The following is a 19,649-nucleotide window of genomic DNA, read 5'->3' as shown; positions in this document are numbered from 1 at the left end:
TACATGACATGCATTGAGGGACACCTTTGCCAGTGCCGGGGTTTGTGAGAGGAAGACTGTCCTCGTATGGGATCACGGAAGCTGCCACTTGAGAAGTGAGAGTGGAACCAGAAGAGACGGGTGCCGGAATACCTATACAAGTTGTCTGTGGATGTGTAAACCAACAGTGGGGGGAAAACTTATCAGGAAAATAAAAAAAGTTTTAACTCATGCAATCTGTGATGTTTCGAACAGTGGGGATGTCGGACCACAACGCAGAGGTGACGCCTGGTCCCCGGAGCGCGCTGCTCGTCCACAGACACGCACAGTCGCGCGGGGTCTGCGCGGACGGGTGGAGTGTGGCGCTCAGCCACTTGGCCTGCGCTCAGATGGGTTTCTGGTGAGAGTGGAACACTTGGCGTGACGGCCCTTGGTGACTCGGCAACACCGATTCACACGCACACCCACACACAAAGAGAAATATCATCCTTGTAGTCTTTAACAGAATATTGGAGCAAGTACTGTTTGCAAGTAGCACCCATGAAGGTTGGAACAGCACACGAGGGGGTGGGTGGCCAGCGCCACGCCTGGCCGCCTTTGTCTCCCTAAGTGGCGATGTTTACACATCGCACCAGTCACTCATTTGAGGCTGAGTCGACCTAGAGGAGGAAGGCCTAGGACCGGTTTAGATAATCGTCACCAGTGTTGGTGGCCGTGAGCGGGAATCGAACTCGCCGGGTTCGTAGCGCAGCGCGCTAACCACTATACTATCGCTCCCCACACACACAAAGACAAATATCCACCATATTGGTGCAATGCTGTTAGCGAGTAGCACCTCCACACACATACACATCCAGACGTAAAAAAAAATCGCTGAACACAAATGACACGCAGCTCGGTCTTTCGGCGTAGGCTGACTGGCGAGCGGGAAAATTCAAGCAACATCAAAACTGGGCGGGGCAGAGCCACATGTGGCCCGGCAGTCTGTTGTACACAGCGACAACAACACAGAGACTTTACATAGACTGGTAAATGGCTGATTGTATAGGCATCTAAGCCGTTGACATTCAGTACGTGGACTATATAGGTTTTAAAGAGTATATTTCAGTAGTAATTCATTGTCGGGTCATATCCTGCTTTGACATGTTTTCATGAATGTTTTCAGCTTAAATTTATTAATTTGTTTGAGAACGCACAATGCGACGACTTCAACATTGTCTCCATGAGATTTGGTGATCCTTAAAATAAATGCTCTCTTTACTCAGAATTCACCCTTTGTTCGATCACCCCTCTTCCATATAAATATATAACCAGGTAAAATGTAACTGTGCACAAGCAGATACAATTATTTAAACCTTTTCGTGAAAGCTCTTGGGCGTAAATATATTCCAATGTTAAATTCAACATTCACATGTGATTCACACTCTACTATCATTTAAAACATGTGCACGGTGTATTTTTTGCAAATCCTGCTGCAGTGAACTGCACAAAACAGGTTCTGCCTGGCAAGTCTGAGCGTGGGGCTGAAGAGTGACATAGCTGTCAGTGTAGTAGAATATTACAATTGACAAAGCCTCTTTCCCTGTCCCTCTGAAACTGGTGCAGTGTGTATTGTCTACCACATATGTTACGGGCTCTAAATAAAATCACGTTTGATCCATAGCTGCCAGTTCTAAATATAATTCTGTAGACACATCATCATTGTGACTGTGCTGGTCAACTAGATTGTATTGTGCAAAATTTAAAGTTGAAAGCTCTAAGCACGTAACACTAAGTATAGTTGACGTAGCGTATGAAGTGCAGCTGTCTTGTGGAAATAACCATGTGGGGAAAATGTGACGTTTTTGTTCAGCATTTTCTTCCTACACAATATTCTACACTTTGCTGGACCGCAGCCAACACTCGTGTCAGAAATGTGCAAAGTGCAAGCCTGTTAATGCTGGCACAGCTGAACAGCATGGAGAGTTGTAACTTACATTACAAGAGGAAACTGCTAAAGTAAGCCATGCACTGTAGCTATTAAGACCCTAAACCATTATTTATGAGGGCAGACCAATGTATGTGGATCACATAGCCCAAATACCAAATAATAATTATAATAATAAAAATCTTCATTCAAATGCCCTCAAAATTACCAAAAAATATAATTATTATGATTGTCAAGCTATGGACATATATCTTGTGAATCCGATAACACGATAAGTTGTGATGTTTGATATCTCAAATAGCATTGATTGGTGTTTTGTTGCTGTTGTTCTGTTGCCGTTGTTGTTGTTGTCCAGGGGCGAGGCAGACACCCACTTTCTTCAAAGGGCAGTGAGGAAGAAATTCTTGCCTCCTCTGCACCTGACACCTGGATGGCATCAGACAAACACCAGCACCGTTCAGGCCGCCCTCGCAGAGGGGTGAGTATTTGCTGATGCAGCCCCTCCCCACGCACGGGCGTGAAGGCAAGGTGACCCCACATTCGTTTCCAAACCAACCCGTGCCATATCGCTTTAAACGTATCACCGTGCCTCTGGTTGCCTAACTTGCTCACACACCTGGTTGCAGGCAGACAAAAAAATTAATAGCAGCCAAATACTCTGAACGCATGTTTTTAAATGTGGAGGGAAAAACCGGAGGACCCGGAGAAAAATTCACGCGACCACGGCGAGAACATGCAAACTCCAAATATACAGGCGTCAGGGTTGGTTTCGATCCCACGACTTAATGTGTACCAGGCGAGGTAGTTAACATCTCGCATGCAGTAAAAGTGTCACCATCCCAAAATGAGCAATTGGTCATTCCTATCTCCACTGCCGACCCTGAACCATTGGTGAAAATTGCATATGCAATGGAGAGGAACACATCTTTCCACAGCGTACACTCCCACAGATAAATAGCAAATGACAAACGGCACGTACTAAGATGTGTTCATATTGCAGAGGGACAATTTTCCGGTGGTTGCTCTGGGGCTCAAAATGCAGGTGCTCCACTCACCTGCTGTGTAAGCTTCCATCACTCGATGCAGACACTCGCATATTCACACATCTCGTCCTGTGTATACCGCTGTATATTTATAAATAATAAGAATAAAACATTGTTGCTGTGAAGAATTCTATATTTGTGAGAAAGATCATTGCCACTTGAAATCAGGCAATCGGAATCGGTAGATATATTCAAATCTGCTTTGAAAACCCATCTCTTTACTGTGGCCTTCCCTCTTTAGTTTGGAGGCTGCCCTGGTTCTCTTTTTGTTCCCTGCTTTTCATGCATTGTGCATTGGGATCCTAGGATTTATGTCAGAATCAGAATCTTTATTCATGCTGGAGGAATCCGATGAGCTATGAAGCTCTTTTTTCACAGATGTCCAGGAGATGTCAATTTAATGGGCCACATCCTGCCGACGGGACTCACAAAGTAAAAACTGGCCCAGTTTTTATTTTATTTTAATAAAAGTTGCTGGATAACATTGGTTTGGAAGGCCTTCTGGATGATGGACCTTATCCACTATTTTGTTTTATTATGTCTTTTTTATTTCAATTGCCACCTTTTCTCTCCCTAGGATTCCATGTGACAGCGAGAGCATAGTGTCTGTTATCTGCCACAGAAATGGTGAGTTTAAAAATGTAATCATGTACATGTAGGCACTGTTTTACTCTTAATATTTCATGTGCAATAGAAATGCTCGACTCTTGGTGCTTATGGACGGCTTGTGGGGATGCTGTGAACTCACTCGTAAAAAATACTGCGTTGCTCCGAACTTTTTGTGGAACCATTAAAATAATGGCCACATCATTAACCTTCTTGTTCGGTTAACAACCTGTGGATTCTACATTGTACTATTCGTTATGCACGCCAGTGGCTACACGACTGCAATCTCATCTTCGTTGCGAGACAAATTGTCACAACGTGCTGAGAGTCAAGCACACGTGACAACGCATCGGTTTGTCAACTGCTGGCTCTCGCCACTGCTGTCAGAAAGGTCCACCGTGAAGGGAGCTCCAGGGAGCACCCTTCCGAGGGTGTTTGGGCCTACTCTTCCACACTGGCCAAAATCTCGATTTAAAGCTTTCGTGACTGCAGGGATTCATCTTCTTGGTTCTTTCGGTAAAGTCACGTAGAAGGGAAGTAATAAAATAATAAAAATAAAACATAATAAAATAAAATAATTCTCACGACGTTTCGGCTAAAACGCAAGCAGCCGTCTTCAGGTGAAGAATGAGACACTACCAAGCTAGGAGCTTATATATAAGCTGGGTTGGAGGTGGAAGAGCGCCTTAACAGAAAGAATGTGCATATGAAGAGGAATTTAGCATATTCATGGGAAATGCGTAGGAGGTGGGCGGGGGGGGTTTCAAAGTCATATTATGCCCATGCATTATGCAGGATCAGCAGCACCAAGGGGGGGTGCAGGGAGTAGCATTAACAAAGGAAAGGAATGTTAATGATATGTAGCTGCAGTTACTAAACAACCACGTAGAAAACTAAAGTATAAACTACATAAAAAACTAAAGTATAAACTGCATAGCACCATCAGTATACTTACTATACTCTACAATAAGCTGAGTTACTAACAGCAAGTAATACATTACACTTCTACGTCGTAAAAATTATATAATATGCTTCCATCTAAACTTTATTCTCTTACATCACACGAGCATATACCGTACTATATACTGCCATAGATAAACCCAACATTAAATTATATACTGTATTGCTATTAACCGCCCTATACCTTATACATTTTAATATAACACTATGTATTATTCTACCCACCCTAATGTGTATCGAAATGGTTTATTACGTCCTTCCAATGATTGCTAAGCCAGAATCCATCTTCTCGGTTAAAATTGTCTCTGTGTTTGTATATGTGGATCGCCTCATGAACGAATCTCTCATGATAGCCAGATGGCTTGCAGAGAACCTCTGTCTTGGAGAAGTCAATGTCATGTGAGCCCACTGAGTTGTAACAGTGATCTGCCACGGCTGAGGTGTTTGTCCTACCGTGTTTCAGGTCAGCTTTATGTTCACGGATACGTGGTTGTTTAGTAACTGCAGCTACATATCATTAACATTCCTTTCCTTTGTTAATGCTACTCCCTGCACCCCCCCCTTGGTGCTGCTGATCCTGTATAATGCATGGGCATAATATGACTATGAAACCCCCCCGCCCACCTCCTACGCATTTCCCATGAATATGCTAAATTCCTCTTCATATGCACATTCTTTCTGTTAAGGCGCTCTTCCACCTCCAACCCAGCTTATATATAAGTTCCTAGCTTGGTAGTGTCTCATTTTTCACCTGAAGACGGCTGCTTGCGTTGTAGCCGAAACGTCGTGAGAATTATTTCATTTTATTATGTTTTATTTTTATTATTTTATTACTTCCCTTCTACGTGATTTTACCGAAAGAACCAAGAAGATGGCCAAAATCTCTTTGAATAATTTAGAGTACCAACACTTTACCCCACCGCATGTGGTCTGCCGAGGGATGGAGGAGCGGTCGATTAAAGAAACTTGCCCCATTGTTTTGAACCAGCGATGTCTACATTGCAAGTACAGGGTGCTTCGCAGCAGTGGCTTTTTTGGCCGGCCATCGAACAAAGGCTGTCACCACATCGCGCGCTTTCAGATGCACTTCTGCAGCCGTCTGAAACGCTCTTCCTTCCAAAATTCGGAAGCCACTGGAGCTATGCACTTTTAAATCTAGATTGAAAACTCACTTTTTTAGAACTTATTTTTGTTTTTAAGTTTGTTGTCCTTCCTGCCCGCACCTCCGATTAGCACGGTTGGCTGCGTTTGGTGCGAAAGAAGTTCAACATACATACATATTAGAGGTTTTTTTTAGGTTAGATCACATAACTATAAATATATCATTAAACCCGCCACCACTCGACACAGCCAATTAATAAGGGTTGTCACACAGTGGCGGCTCCTGCAAAATCTCTCAGGGGGGGCAAATGTCTGGATGATTGATAAGGATAAGGTCCACCCATGCAATGGATAAATTAACAGCTTAAGCATGTAAAGGCAACTTCACTTCTTTAATATTAATGAAAAATAAAGTGACTCTTACAATACATCTTGTTTGTTTCTATCTCACTATTATTACAATCCACTCAGTTTCTTTTATTAAAGATTCCACTAGGTGGCGACAAATAATATTGTTGACTGAAACGTGCTTACCTATGATGACGTAAGCACGTTAGTGCGAGCCCTCCCGGAAGCCATAGAGAATGCATTGCAGCGCCCGCCGTTCGAAAAAAAACATCTTTGAATGTAAGTCTATGGGAACACTCTGGGCGATTCTCAGCCAGAGTGAAATCGCCCAAAAAGAGGCGGTACTCCACAGAATGTGACATGACGCTGATTGGACTATATCCAGAGGCACAGTAACGGCTGAGATTGGTGGTGCGTCGCCCAATCGCCCTAATGAAGAAACCGCCCCTGTTGTCACATCAACAGAACATGCCAATTCGTTACTAGTACAGCACACCGGTGTGTTGAAGAGTAAATCCACAACACTTACAAGGCCAGTAATTACAACTAGCCTCATCTGGCGACAGCCATATTTGTGAAGAAATCCTCCTGTTTCATTCTTTAATAGAGGGGTTATTGTAAACCTCTCAGATGCGAAGGCCAGAGGGGGCTGGGGGGGCGGGGTTAAATGTGAATGTTGTGGATTTACTCTCCAACACACCGGTGTGCTGTACTAGTAACGAATTGGCACGTTCTGTTTTGCGCGATAAACCTTACTAATTGTCTGTGTCAGGTGTGGCGGGTTTAACAACACATCTATATTTACGTGATCTAACTCAAAAAAACGTCGTATGGATAATTTTGGGGTCGTGAAAGCCTACGTGTTAAACATACATACATACCTAGAGGTGGTTTTGAACATTAACACACTTATTTAATTCAGCTTGCAATTCAGTTTCTTGAAAAAATTGGTCAATATCTGCCTAAAAACGTTATTGTTAAAAAGGCCTGTAGTTCTGAGTTTACTACATACTCAACTTAAATCTGAGTACACTATTCCCATTTGTGCAATGTGAGGTATGAGTGATGCTGAATTAGTGAAGCTTACTTCACACTTGTTTGCTATTTGCCACACGCATACATCTTGTCCTCACAGGGGTTCTTCACCAATTACAAAATGCTTTCTGCCCACATCTATCCATCCCCGGACGCAGGGGAGCAACGGGGCTATGCAAGATGCGACTGTGGGCCCCCCTCCTTTCTCCCAACTCACTTTTAATGAAATAGCCACGGTTGTTTTTCATCCATATACATTAACTAGCAGTAGTACCCGGTGTTGCCCGGGTGAAAAATATATTTCTTAATAACCTTACATATATACACACCCTCACCACTCACCGTCACCATTCACCCTCACCACTCTCCCTCACCACTCTCCCTCACCACTCATCCTCACCAATGACACGCTCACCAATCACCACTCACCACTCACCCTCAACACTCACCCTCAGCACTCACCACTCACCCTCACCATTCACCCTCACCACTTTCCCTCACCACTCTCCCTCACGACTCATCCTCACCAATCACACCCTCACCACTCACCATTCACCCTCAACACTCACCCTCACCACTCACCCTCACCACTCACCCTCACCACTCAACCTCCCCTCACCACTCACTAATCACCACTCACAATCGCCACTCACAACCGCCCTCACCATTATATTTTTGCCCCAGTCAACGCCGGATATTTCCCATTCGTAGCAATTTATATCAACTCTATAAGCAACTTATATTAAACAGGAAGCGCGATCCTAAAGTAATTTACAACCTTCGATTAGTCCTTTGTGCGATTCAAAGAATCGATTCCTGGCATGTTGGGGGTTTACATTTTGAATGATAGAGTTTCATTTTCATTGTTATTTTATTTGTTATTTTTTCAGGAGTTTTTAATTACATTTTTGCCCCGGTCAACGCCGGATATTTCCCGTTCGTAGCAGTTTATATCGACTTTAAGCAACTTATAGTAAACGGGAATCGTCCGAATCTAAAGGAATCTACAACCTTCGATTCCTTTGCGCGATTCAGAGAATCGATTCTTGGCGCGTCAGGTTTAAAAGTAATTACACAGTTGTTTTTTCATTGGTATGTAATGTTTGAAAGTTTTCATAAGATTTTAAATGTATTTTCCCCCCGGGCAACGCTGGGTATATCGAGTTTATACCACAAATGCGTGCGCATATTTTTAACGGGAATTAAAAATGGCGTCCACCCGGCAGCGAATGCGTCGCTACCCGTTGCCAGGGGCAACCGCCGTCCAATGAAACTGCGTATGGTCCGGCGACACACAGACACACACACACAGACAGACAGACAGATTTGCGATTTTATATATATAGATATGTAGACTATAACGAAATACAGTATTATTGTTCTCATATTTTTTGTTAATTTTCTTCACGTTTATTTTACTTGTTTACCTGTTGATTCGGGGGCCCCGTTGTGTCCGACTGGAGTTCCCGCTATGCGTCGCATAAACGCTGCCACACATACCCCATTAGTTGCGCTCCTGCCCGGGATGTGCGCGCAGACTGTGGCCGGCGCTCAACGTCGTCGCCGCGACGCATGAGCAAGAGAATCCTGGGCGGCCGAGCGAGCCGCGAGGGGCGCTGGCCATGGCAAGGCTCGCTGCGCACCGCGCTGAGGCCCCACTCCTGCGGCTGCACTCTCATCCACCGCAGATGGGCGCTCACGGGGGCACACTGCTTCACGCGGTGAGGGGGTTCGCGGACACACATTCGCCCGCGGGGTTACACTGGTGATGGAAGATCTGTGACGCTGAGCGTGCCCCTGGGAGACGGACGTCAAAGCAATGGCTGGTTCGCCGCTTCTTATCGCGCATTGATGAGTCATGCGACGAGAGGATGACTGGGTGACACGTCGCGGGGGTGCCATGCGGATGTTCCTGTCTTGCCCACAGTATATCTGCGAAGCTGATAATCAAACAAGCAGATACTGATGGGGTTTCATTCCCAAAGTGAGCTTACGCACTGCTTATACTACAGCTCTGCGGTCGGCTTCGTATGGAAATTCGTGAGTCCATGTGCAGGTCTGAGAGCTGAAGCACAGCCTCAGGGGAAGCCATATTCAGTGCCTTCACTTACTGTCTGAGGAACGCAATGGTTCACAACGTAAAGTCAAGAGGGCTCAGCATGTAAGAGTTTGGTGTGATGCCCATTTCACTGAATAATCATAATAATTTAGATTTCCAAACTGCGTTACACCCAGAGGTCACGGTATGCTGATAGTGGCCAGTCTCTCTATAGGAGGACGATTTTTTGTTACATTTTATTTACATCTGTGTTAGAGCACTGGATCTGCAAATTAGAATAGAACAGTACGAGTTAGTATTTCACTCGGGCCATCATCCCCGAATAATACGAGTACCACTTTGTTGGAGGTGAACATCGATTGTCTTCTGGAGAGGCTGGTCCCTGCTATAGGAATGTGGAATTTCCACCTCTAGTCCAGGGGCCATCGATAGAGATGAGTACCCCTCCATGCTCATTTGAGCAGAGAGATACTTATATTCGCTTGACACACACACTCGGTTCAGCAGATTGTCATCTTAGTCCTCTTCTTTTGTTATGACGGGGAGTTTTTCAGTGGAGCTGGTCTGCCCTGTCCCTCTCCTCCTGTCGTGAATCCTTGCAAGCGGGACAGCTTGGCGAAACAGACGACAATAGCAACAATCAAAATTATTAAGTTCGGAGACGATGACTAGAGACCCTGCGTTGTGTTCTGTCCTCTGGAGAAGTGGGCGACTCCACAACAGCTGAGCACCAGGGGTTTGCGAAACGGCAAAACTTTATTTCAAAGTGTTCTTCAGTAGGGCAAATTGCATATCTGAAATAGTGATCAGAAACACCCTCCACGTCACAACACCGCTTCTCAATTCCTCAGCACAAAGTCCACCCAAATATAAATTGGGGGCGTGACTCGTACTCTACTCGTGTATTGTCGCACTTGGGGTCCAATCCTTGATCACCATCGCCTTTTCTTATAATAACCAGCAGAGTGCTCAATCATACGTGTGATTCGTCACAGGCGAGCTCACACCGACTACATCAGCAGAGTTCATATTTTTTTTATGTTGAGGTTGGTGGGCCTGTCAATGAATGGCTTTCGCAGTAGACTGCTGAATAACATAAATTTTGCTAGCAAGTGATTGAAACAGCGTAGTGGCATAACTATGCAGTTCATGGTTTGAGATTAATATCTAACTATTCAAACTATTTGTATTTTACCAGATAAGACCTACTGAGCTATACAGCTATTTTTTTCAGAAGCGACCAGGCCCCAAATGATCGGACAAATAAGTGACATCATGTGGACATTTTTAGTAGCCGAATACTCTAAACGCATGTTTCTAAACGTGGAGTTAAAAACCTGAGGACCCGGAGAAAAATCCACGCAACCACGGGGAGAACATCCAAACTCCAAATATACTGGCGTCAGGGTCGGGATCGAACCCACGACCTCCTGTATACTTGGCGAGGTAGTTAACATAAGATTGGTGACTGCAGTCACACTGAGAAATAATCTTAATTGTCCGTTGGTGGAGGAGCAAATAGCTGCATCTGCCACGCAATGTTCAGATGTAGCTCAATACAGAGCATTGTTTGCTGGGTAAGTTTAAACCAGAAGGACACTGGCATTCACTGAGCCTCAGGATTGAACACGAGCCCTTAGAGAGCGTGCGCGAAATCTCAAGGTGGATCGCGGTACTTTCGTGTGGCCCACCTTCAGCTTCTGAAGCAGTTCTCCGCCCTTGTTAGGCAACATGACCCGGAGGCCTGGACGGCCGTGTTTGGGGTGAACAACCTGGGGCACCTGTCGGCATTCCGGCAGGAGAGGAAAGTGCGGCGCATCATCCGCCACGAGCGCTTCAGCGCACGCACCCTGGACTACGACGTGGCGCTCGTGGAGCTGCGGGAGGAGGTGTGGGAGAGCCCCCACGTGCAGCCCGCCTGCCTCCCGCACAGGGGTGTCGGCGTGCCAGATGACACCTACTGCGTCATCACGGGCTGGGGAGTCACCAGCGCCAAGGGTGAGCACGGGGGACGCAGCTCAGCATTTCTCGCAGGCAGCTCGTCCACAAAGTTGCGCTGAGAAGGTGCTGGTGTTGGTGGTGCCAGGAATTCTCCTTGAACCGCTGCAGTCGTCGGGGGTGAGGGTACACATATAATCAATTTAATCATCATCATCCATAATCCATCAATGGTTAGGTGAGGGCATTCCCTAGCTATCCACCGGCTCTTTCCTTTAACCAAGGACTTCAACAATTCTGGTTCAATAACCTTGCACAGACAAACTTCACCACTCATTTAATTCAATCACATAATGTTCCGATATTAGGAAACCACTGGAGCTAATTTTCAATCTCGATTTTAAAGTCATTCCTTGTGACTGCTTGTTGTATCTAGTTTGTTGTCCTTCCCCCACACCTCCGATGAGCACGGTGGGCTACGTATGGTGCGAAATAAGTTCAACACATACATACACACATACGTGCTGTTCTCCAGAGAGTTACACGATTCTGACCCCGGATGAGCGCGTACACATGTGCGTCACATGGCATTGCGCAAGATGGCATCGCGTTCTTCAGGAGCTGATATGCCAATGTCGAGTTCCGCTCGCCATGGCAGGGCATTAGGAGAGAGTACGTGTAGCTTTGCTACTCACACCTCTGTTTGAACGAGCGCAGACCTATAATGTGCTACCACTACAGTAATGCTACCACATTGGACTTACAATGCACAGGTCGTCCGTTTGATGTGACCTCACAAAACGGCAGTCGAAACGACGAGGCAAGTTTCTTAAATCCCCAGCCTCTTGCGTCGTGTATATTAAGAGGTGTGCATATACACGGGCTTTCCCAGGTATTGTTACTTCTTTCTTTCAATAAACAGATATGCTCACAAGAGGAAACTAGTTTTTAACAACTTGAGCAGGATACTCCTACAAAAGAATCTTGAGACTCGGCGACTATTTTCTACATAAAATTTCAAATAATTGTACAAAAAAATGCAACGTTATAGATACCAGTCTGCAGACAGTGACTACATTCTGAAGAGTTGTATCCCAACGGGCTCCTACCTGGTTAAGTAATGGGGGCATTTCATTGAATGCCTCATCGGCTGCCAACAGATGCCACTGCTGTAAAATAATGCAAAGGATCTCTCGTGACTGTGAAATCCTGCCGTGGTGCGTGCGCCTGCTTCTGCTCTAGTTGTCCCGTCTAAGCTGCAGGAGGGCGAGGTGAGGATCATCTCACCCAGCGCCTGCCAGGGCTTCTTCCCCCTGCGCCCGCTCACGCCGCGTATGCTGTGCGCCGGCTACGAGGCAGGCTCCGTCGACTCCTGCATGGTGAGACGACGGCGCTTCCGGACAACCGCTGTGCATGCACCCGCAAGACAGGCGCGGGCAGCTCTGCGGCTGAGGAATTTTCCTGAGCGATGCACAGCTCACGGTCGGGCAGGTCATGAGACAAGTATTGTATGTTGAACTTCTTTCGCACCATACGTAGGCAACCATGCTAATCGGAGGTGCGGGGGAAGGACACAAAACTAAACAAAAAAAGCAGTTCGAAAGAAATGAGTTTGCAATCTGGATTTAAACGGTGCATAGCTCCTAAAATCGGAAGGAAGAGCATTCCAGAGGGCCGCAGAAGTGCATCTGAAAGCACGCAATGTAGTAACTGTCTTTGTTCGATGGCCAACCAAAAGCTGCTGCGAGGATGACTGGAGTTCGTGTGATGATTTATAGTCCTTGACGAGATCAGCAAGGTATTGTAGTTAATTTGTGGCGAGCACTTTGTGTTATTCCGTCGACCCAAGGTTACTCTTGCAAATGGGACTCATCCTCATCTCTCGAGTTCTCACCTGGATAAACAAAGTAAACTTGAGCTTGAAACCATTCATCATTGAGGCGGTTTAGCCAGATGCATGAGTCAGGAGCAGCAGAGTGGTGCATCGCCGTATGATCAGTCCTCCTTCGTATTTGTGAATCGGGCATTGCTTCGTCGTTATATGTTCCACGGTCTAGTCTGGGTAAACAGTCGCACGCTGACGGGAGAGATTTAACTTTCCACTTTCCGCTTCAAGTATCCGCATCTGCTCCCGCCGCCGGTGTGACTTTGTGTGGCTGTTGCTGTGGCAGGGTGACAGCGGGGGCCCACTGGTGTGCGAGGAGACCGACCGGCGCTGGACGCTGTACGGCCTCACCTCGTGGGGCTCCGTGTGCTCCTCCAAGTCGGTGGGACCGGGCGTCTACACCAACGTGACGCAGCTCCTGGGCTGGATCGAGAGGCACATCTTCCTGCACACTTTCTTTTAAACAAAAAAAAAACGACAGCTGATCCTAGGAGGAGAATGGCCGTTGTGGGCCTCAAGTTTTTATTTTATTTCGCTCGTTATATTCGTCATCCCCCCCCCCGCCACCTTGGTTAGAGAAGGAACCCGGTTGTTGCACCAAAACTAGCCCCCGTTCAGGGAGGAAGGACTACCCAGAGGGCGCAATCCCTGGACACACAGCAAGCCTTACTCTGGAATGTTCGTGTGCCCTCTGTTATGGCTGTTGATCCGGGTCCGTATGTGTACCGTGATTAATCGGAGGTGCAGGGGAAGGACAACAAACTAAAACACAAAAAACTGTTTGAACGATATGGCTTTTCAATTAAAAAAAATATCTTCTTGGTTCTTTCGGTAAAGTCACGTAGAAGGGAAGTAATAAAATAATAAAAATAAAACATAATAAAACAATTCTCACATGTTTTATTTTTATTATTTTATTACTTCCCTTCTACGTGACTTTACCGAAAGAACCAAGAAGATGAATCCCTGCAGTCACGAAAGCTTTAAATCGAAATAAAAAAAATATATATAAAAAGCAGGTGACGCAGTGTACCGCTGCGGTTAGCTGGACGCGCAGCCGAGTATTTAACGATATTTGATCATTAATAGCCATTTTCGATCTAATGCTGGATGAAAGAGTCCCCATGTCACCTGATGATGACGTATGAATCAACGATGGCACCGAGCCAGACATGGAATGAGATGGTTTATTGTAAGGAATGCGCGTAGAGAAGCTTATATTAAGGTACATAAATACAAACAATGCTCACATAATTGTTGTCATGGCAGCTACCAAATATTGTACGATAATATGTATTTTTTAAACATAAGTAATAGTGTGTTTCCAACCACATTTCAAGATACTGTATATATATATCATTAACAAAATTCCCAACGAATTTTTAGATTTTGGAAAGAATAATTCATGGTGTATTAGTTTTAGCAAAAAATTTGAGAATTTTAAGTCACCGATTTGTGTTGCTTGCTTGCTAGATATGGAGCGTTGCTGAATCTCCAATGAACTCTTGTAAAATATCTTCTCATTGTTGGAATGTGCACATAATACAGGGCCTTTCAATGCGATTAGAATGTACATGCTTAAACGGAGAGATAGCATCCATCCCTTCACGCGTATACATATCATGCGTAGTGTGCTGTTGCCCGCACCAAATAAGTTATATATATGCTCTTATATAATAGTAATGCCCTTTATTTATCCAGGAACACCTCAATATTTCTCAAGGCTTTTTCAGGAGGGCCCCACTTTGGGTGTTTGCTTCACTTGAGGAAAATGGGGTACACCCACGCACAGGCACAAGCGGGCAACACGCTAGAATCCGTACCGCTTGCTCCACGAATTGCTTGCTGTGCTGCCGTAAAGAGGCCAGCGCGTAGCTCGGCGGGTGTGTTGTCCTCTTCACTGGTGGTTTTTTTTTTACAGGAAATGCTCACGTTTATTTTATGTTCGCCCACACTGAGCACGCGCTTCTGAAGCTGTGCGATTTTATGGCGTCACAAAAAGCCACGGAAAAAATTACAAGCGCAAGTGTAAAAATTCAAACAACTTTATTCTACAAAATATATTATTTTTTATTACACATGCAGATTTGGATGCGTAAACCAGTTTTGGATCAACAGTTAACATTCCATAAAATTACTTTAACGCAACAGTGACTGTAAAACCATTTTCCTTGTAAACTTAGTGTTTATAAAGGTCAACAAATCTCCAGTACAGAAAACCCAACATATTGCCAATTTCATTTCATATAAAACCCTTAATATTGTTTAAAAAACTTTGTTTCATTTAAGCACAATATTACACAAACAGTAATCCTTCATTGTAAACATTATTCATAAGCATTCTGAAGCTGCAAATGCACCAGAACTCTTTTGTTTTTTACATTTTACCGCCATTGGCGGTTTCATGAATCACAGTGACAAATATACAAAGAAGTCCTCCAAATAAAATTAATATTTGATATCATGTTGAAATATTGCATAATTTTCTTTAAAACCAACATAACATCGACAACTACCACTCTCGGTACTGCTTTCAAACACGTACAGTATGCTTATCATTTTGTTTAAGCATTTAAAGCATTCATATGGTAACGCACATTTTGGTTTGTATAAAGAACTATAATTATAACAGAGCAGATTATTATAAATAACATGGCTTCAATCGTCCCACAATACGGATGAACATTTTGCATAGGTGTCCTCTTTATAGCCCTTAGAAAACATTACAATTCGGAAAACGCTAAGGCACATCTGTACTATATATTATAAACGATTGTCATATAATCTATGTTACCTGGGCCCTATCCTGACTGGGGATCATCAACCCAAGGAGTCCATAGATGTCCTGCTATAACCGGTAATGTTATGACCAGACACTGGTGTTAAACGCTATCATTTCAATGCTGTCAATTTAAAACCTTTATTAAGGGGAACCACCCATCGATTAAATGTCTGCCAATGGGAAACGAAACTAAAAATATTGTATGTATAAAGCAATGAACTTACCTCATATTGTTGCATACAGAATGTGCAGTAAAACCTCTTGAAGCCGGACTGAGCCATTATTCGAGTTCAGTCGGAAAGGCAGCCCCGAAATAAATCGATAGCTCGGAAACCAAATCTCCTCCAGAGTTACACTCTCGTTTTTGTTCCTTATCCTTTAATAAACATTTTTTTATTTAATTTAAAAGGAATCTTTTTCACAGATCAACAAGTTTTACTTAATTTGTTTGGGAATTTAATATGAAATACCAAGGGTGCGATGTTATCCCAAGTAGACCACGTGGTAGACCCGTGCAACCTGTGCCTCCAGTCATCCACACGCCCTGACAGAGCTCTCCCTGGCTTTTAAACATCTGCATTTATTTAGTTTGCAAATAAACTCAAAACATTCTTGAAGCTCATTCTCAGCCTTCCCAATCCAGCGAACCTCAATCTTCACCATCATCCTCTGCTCGATGGTGGAGGGAAGTTACTAAGACTAACCTGTACATTAGTAACTTTTTAGGTGTTATTTAACTGCGAATATTCAACTGTATACATTCAGTTGATTTTTTATGACGTTATTGAGCGCAATTAAATGTGTTAGGTGTTTTGTGTGAATGTAATGTGCAATATACTATACACTTTTTCAAAATTGCAGCACGTTCCTGACATCCCCATAGCTTGAAATTCCCTCCGCCCAGTCAGACTTGTCGAGGTTCTAGCATCACTGTAAGCAGCTGCTCTAACTATGACGAGTGACAACAAAGACGTAGCTTCGTAAAACATATAGCAATAGACATTAAATTGGTGGGATTTCAAAAATGCAGACAATGTAATGTTGCTGACCAATAAAAAAAAATACACGCAAATGTTAACATATACTGAGTAATTGTCAGGAAAGAATGTCTCAGCTTAGCGTGGAGGTGAGCCCTATGTTGGCCCAAGTCCTCATGCCTACCCTCCTTGCGGGAGAAGCTGTGTCCAAGCCCCATCAATGAGTGGAACCGGGCTAATGGGACAGCCAGTACGTGGCCCTTTGTACAAAATAGAATACACTGCAAGTTAATCCTCATCAGTGATTGTTCGTCTTTCAAATCACATCTTATCAGTTGGAGTGCGATGAGTAAATGTATTCAAGCTCAATACAGATTGGGCGCTAAACACAGTACGTAACTGCAAGTTGGATTATGCTGAAATACACGGGGGGTTAGGGATAAATGAGCCCCATCTCGTCAGGTCTCGGAAGCAAAATGCACGGGTGAGCCTGCCTGGCGAAAAACAGGTGCTGTGGACTGCTGTGGGGGCCACATTGTCAGCAGATGGCAGGGCAACAAAATATTTTGTTGTACCATATTCTACTCCCAACACCTCGGCTCTCCGTCATTTTCCAACTCAACCCGACGAGCGTGGTGAAGTGTCGTCTGATGACCCCCATGGCCTGCACCACATGGAGAGGCCCACATCCAGCAGGTGAATGAAAAAACAGCTGGACATGCACATTGGGTAAATGATTGTGGCCTCTCAATGATATGTGTGTTACTTAGTTCGTGAATTTAATATTAAATACCAAGAGCGAAGGTTATCCCAAGTATGCCACATGTTCGACTCTTGCAACCTGTGCACTGGCAGGAGCACATTCTGAATGCATGTTACCCCACAAAACCTTAGGACGCTGTTTTTGCAGGGAACGGATGAGGTAATTCATCGGAATATCTTTTCAAGATGAAACATTCTGATCCACGCACGTGGAAATCGGATGAGTTAAATAAGTACAGTCACATAGAAAACATTTTAAATTCACGAGACCATTTGTATTAGATTGGTTTTGTGGCTTCCAATGAAAATATTCTTGATTGCATATTGCTTAACCCATGAAAAAAGAAGAAGAAAAAATTGTTTAAAAAAATGTGCCTTGCATGAAGGCACAACGTAGCAAAGAGTTCCATTCTCTTTGCTAAATGTCGACCACTTTGGCCAAACGACATCTGCTTGTAAATTAAGGCCAACGTGTGCATTGCTTACTCAAAGCAGGCATTGCATTTACAATATAAATATTCCTAGCATCAGGTACGAAACATTCCTGTAAGACAAACTCGTGGTACAGTGATGGGCACCGCAGTGCTGTGTGTAACACGACAGAGCACCGCAGTGCTGTGATGCAAATTACCGTTTTGCAATTTCACGAAATGTTTATGCAATTTTGCTTTAGTTAGAATAATTTGCTTTGTTACTGGCCCTATCCAGTCGCCACTTTTCGCATTCCACTTCAACTGATAAACTGTGACCCATAGCTGTGTGATGTTACTATTAAAAGGTGCAGTGATATGGGAAATACAGAGGCACTTATTTTTCTGGTTTCAGCATGTCCGTTAAGTTTGCTCAGACAACATTAATTTGATGAATAAATACTGTAAATCTGGAAAGATTATGCTTTGGCCCCGCTGTGCTAGGAAATGACAGAAATCTTCATTCTTTACCACTGCACGTGTGTAAAGCAGTCAGTTTGCCTTTCTATAACGAAAACAACTTTGCCTTGTTTGGATGTGTCACGCTAATAAAATGGCTTTGTTGATAAAATCAGCAAGCTTTGTCCAGGTGTTTTGTACGCGTAAACACGTTAAAGAGTCGCCAATACTACAGCTTTGAAGTGGACACATTTTCATAAATACTCTCATCCAAATAAACAACAGTCTCTTGCATTTCGGGCAGGCCTAGTGGATCGAGAATGACCTCCTTACGCTTTGGGCTCCCCGTGTTTAGCTTCACAAAGTTAGACATGGCGATAGTGTCTCCTGGCTCAGTCGCTCTCCCATTGCTGGCAATGTGGCACAGCTGCTCCTTCGTTCTGCCTCTGTGCCCGCGCAGTGAAGCCCTCGCCGAATTGGTTGTTTGCGTCGTGACAGTGTCTGTGTCCGACAGAGGGGTTCCTGGCAATGTGTTTGTTTCCTCGCTCATTGGCGGGCTCTGAAATCCCGAGTCGGCTTCAGAGGTGCTGACGGAGTGCAAGTAGTTGTGGTGGTGGTGAGAGGACTGCACATCCCACACCGTTTGCAGCGCTTGTGGCCGCTTTGCCGTGCCGGTCTCAGGAAGCGGTGTGTAGTCGTTGCTTGGTGACTGTAGGAAGTCTTTCTCGGCGGTGGCGGCCTCGCACCGGCTGTTTCTGATGGACAAGTTATCGAGCGCAATGCCCGAGTCGGCGGCAGTCGGGGAGAGCATGGGAGATGCGCACTGGACTCGGCCCATTTTGGCCCCGAGGGGCACAGGGGCGGGTCCGGGGTCTGGGTCAAGACCGGCCCGCAACACACCCTGCCGGATGTCATCGGGCAGCTTGTCCAACTGCCGCCCGCGCAGATTCTCAGATGGAAAGCAGGAGCCTTCCAGTGTCCGGTAGACAAGCCTGAGGAATGGGAAGTCGGTGAAATACACAGTCGTGCTTTAAATATTAAGTGTGTAACAATGAGTTCGTAATTTTAATCTCTCTCTGTGATGTCCGTGTTCTGGGGTTCATAATTTTTTTTTTTAATGTGCAACAATGCAACACCACCGAGCGATTCCAGGGCCACAATCAGATTTAGTGAATTAATTAATATATGTATATTGTGGTGTAATGTAATGTCTGTAGTGGCAGCAGGGATCGCTTTAATCAATTACAAGCTATACGGTTTAAAGATGATTGATTCTCACGCACACAGGCCATTCGATCTGTATTACATCCAATTTCTGTGTAAAAATTTTTTTTACAAAAAAAAACGAGGGCTTATTTATCGGTGCGAGGTCAAGCTG

At 44.6% G+C, this 19,649-nt stretch overlaps 2 protein-coding genes across 2 annotated transcripts in view; one reads left to right on the top strand and one right to left on the bottom strand.

The window, feature by feature from the left end:
* The window catches only part of CORIN (corin, serine peptidase), a 51,942-nt gene extending 38,598 nt beyond the window's left edge, over positions 1-13,344 (top strand). The window contains exons 15-21 of the mRNA XM_078602686.1: positions 235-379; positions 2,262-2,384; positions 3,527-3,576; positions 8,537-8,720; positions 10,785-11,056; positions 12,239-12,504; positions 13,168-13,344. Of these exons, the coding sequence (XP_078458812.1) occupies positions 235-379; positions 2,262-2,384; positions 3,527-3,576; positions 8,537-8,720; positions 10,785-11,056; positions 12,239-12,504; positions 13,168-13,344 (1,217 nt within the window). The remainder of the gene's footprint in view (positions 1-234; positions 380-2,261; positions 2,385-3,526; positions 3,577-8,536; positions 8,721-10,784; positions 11,057-12,238; positions 12,505-13,167) is intronic.
* A 1,568-nt stretch (positions 13,345-14,912) lies between these two features.
* LOC144723948 (phospholipid-transporting ATPase VA-like) overlaps positions 14,913-19,649 on the bottom strand; it is a 64,934-nt gene continuing 60,197 nt past the window's right edge. The window contains exon 22 of the mRNA XM_078602731.1: positions 14,913-19,263. Coding sequence (XP_078458857.1) covers positions 18,501-19,263 — 763 coding nt within the window. The 3' untranslated portion in view covers positions 14,913-18,500. The remainder of the gene's footprint in view (positions 19,264-19,649) is intronic.

Source organism: Lampetra planeri, chromosome 19 (assembly GCF_965212315.1).
Source record: "Lampetra planeri chromosome 19, kcLamPlan1.2.h2, whole genome shotgun sequence".
NCBI classification, from domain to species: domain Eukaryota; kingdom Metazoa; phylum Chordata; class Hyperoartia; order Petromyzontiformes; family Petromyzontidae; genus Lampetra; species Lampetra planeri.
This window is presented reverse-complemented; position numbering and strand designations above follow the sequence as displayed.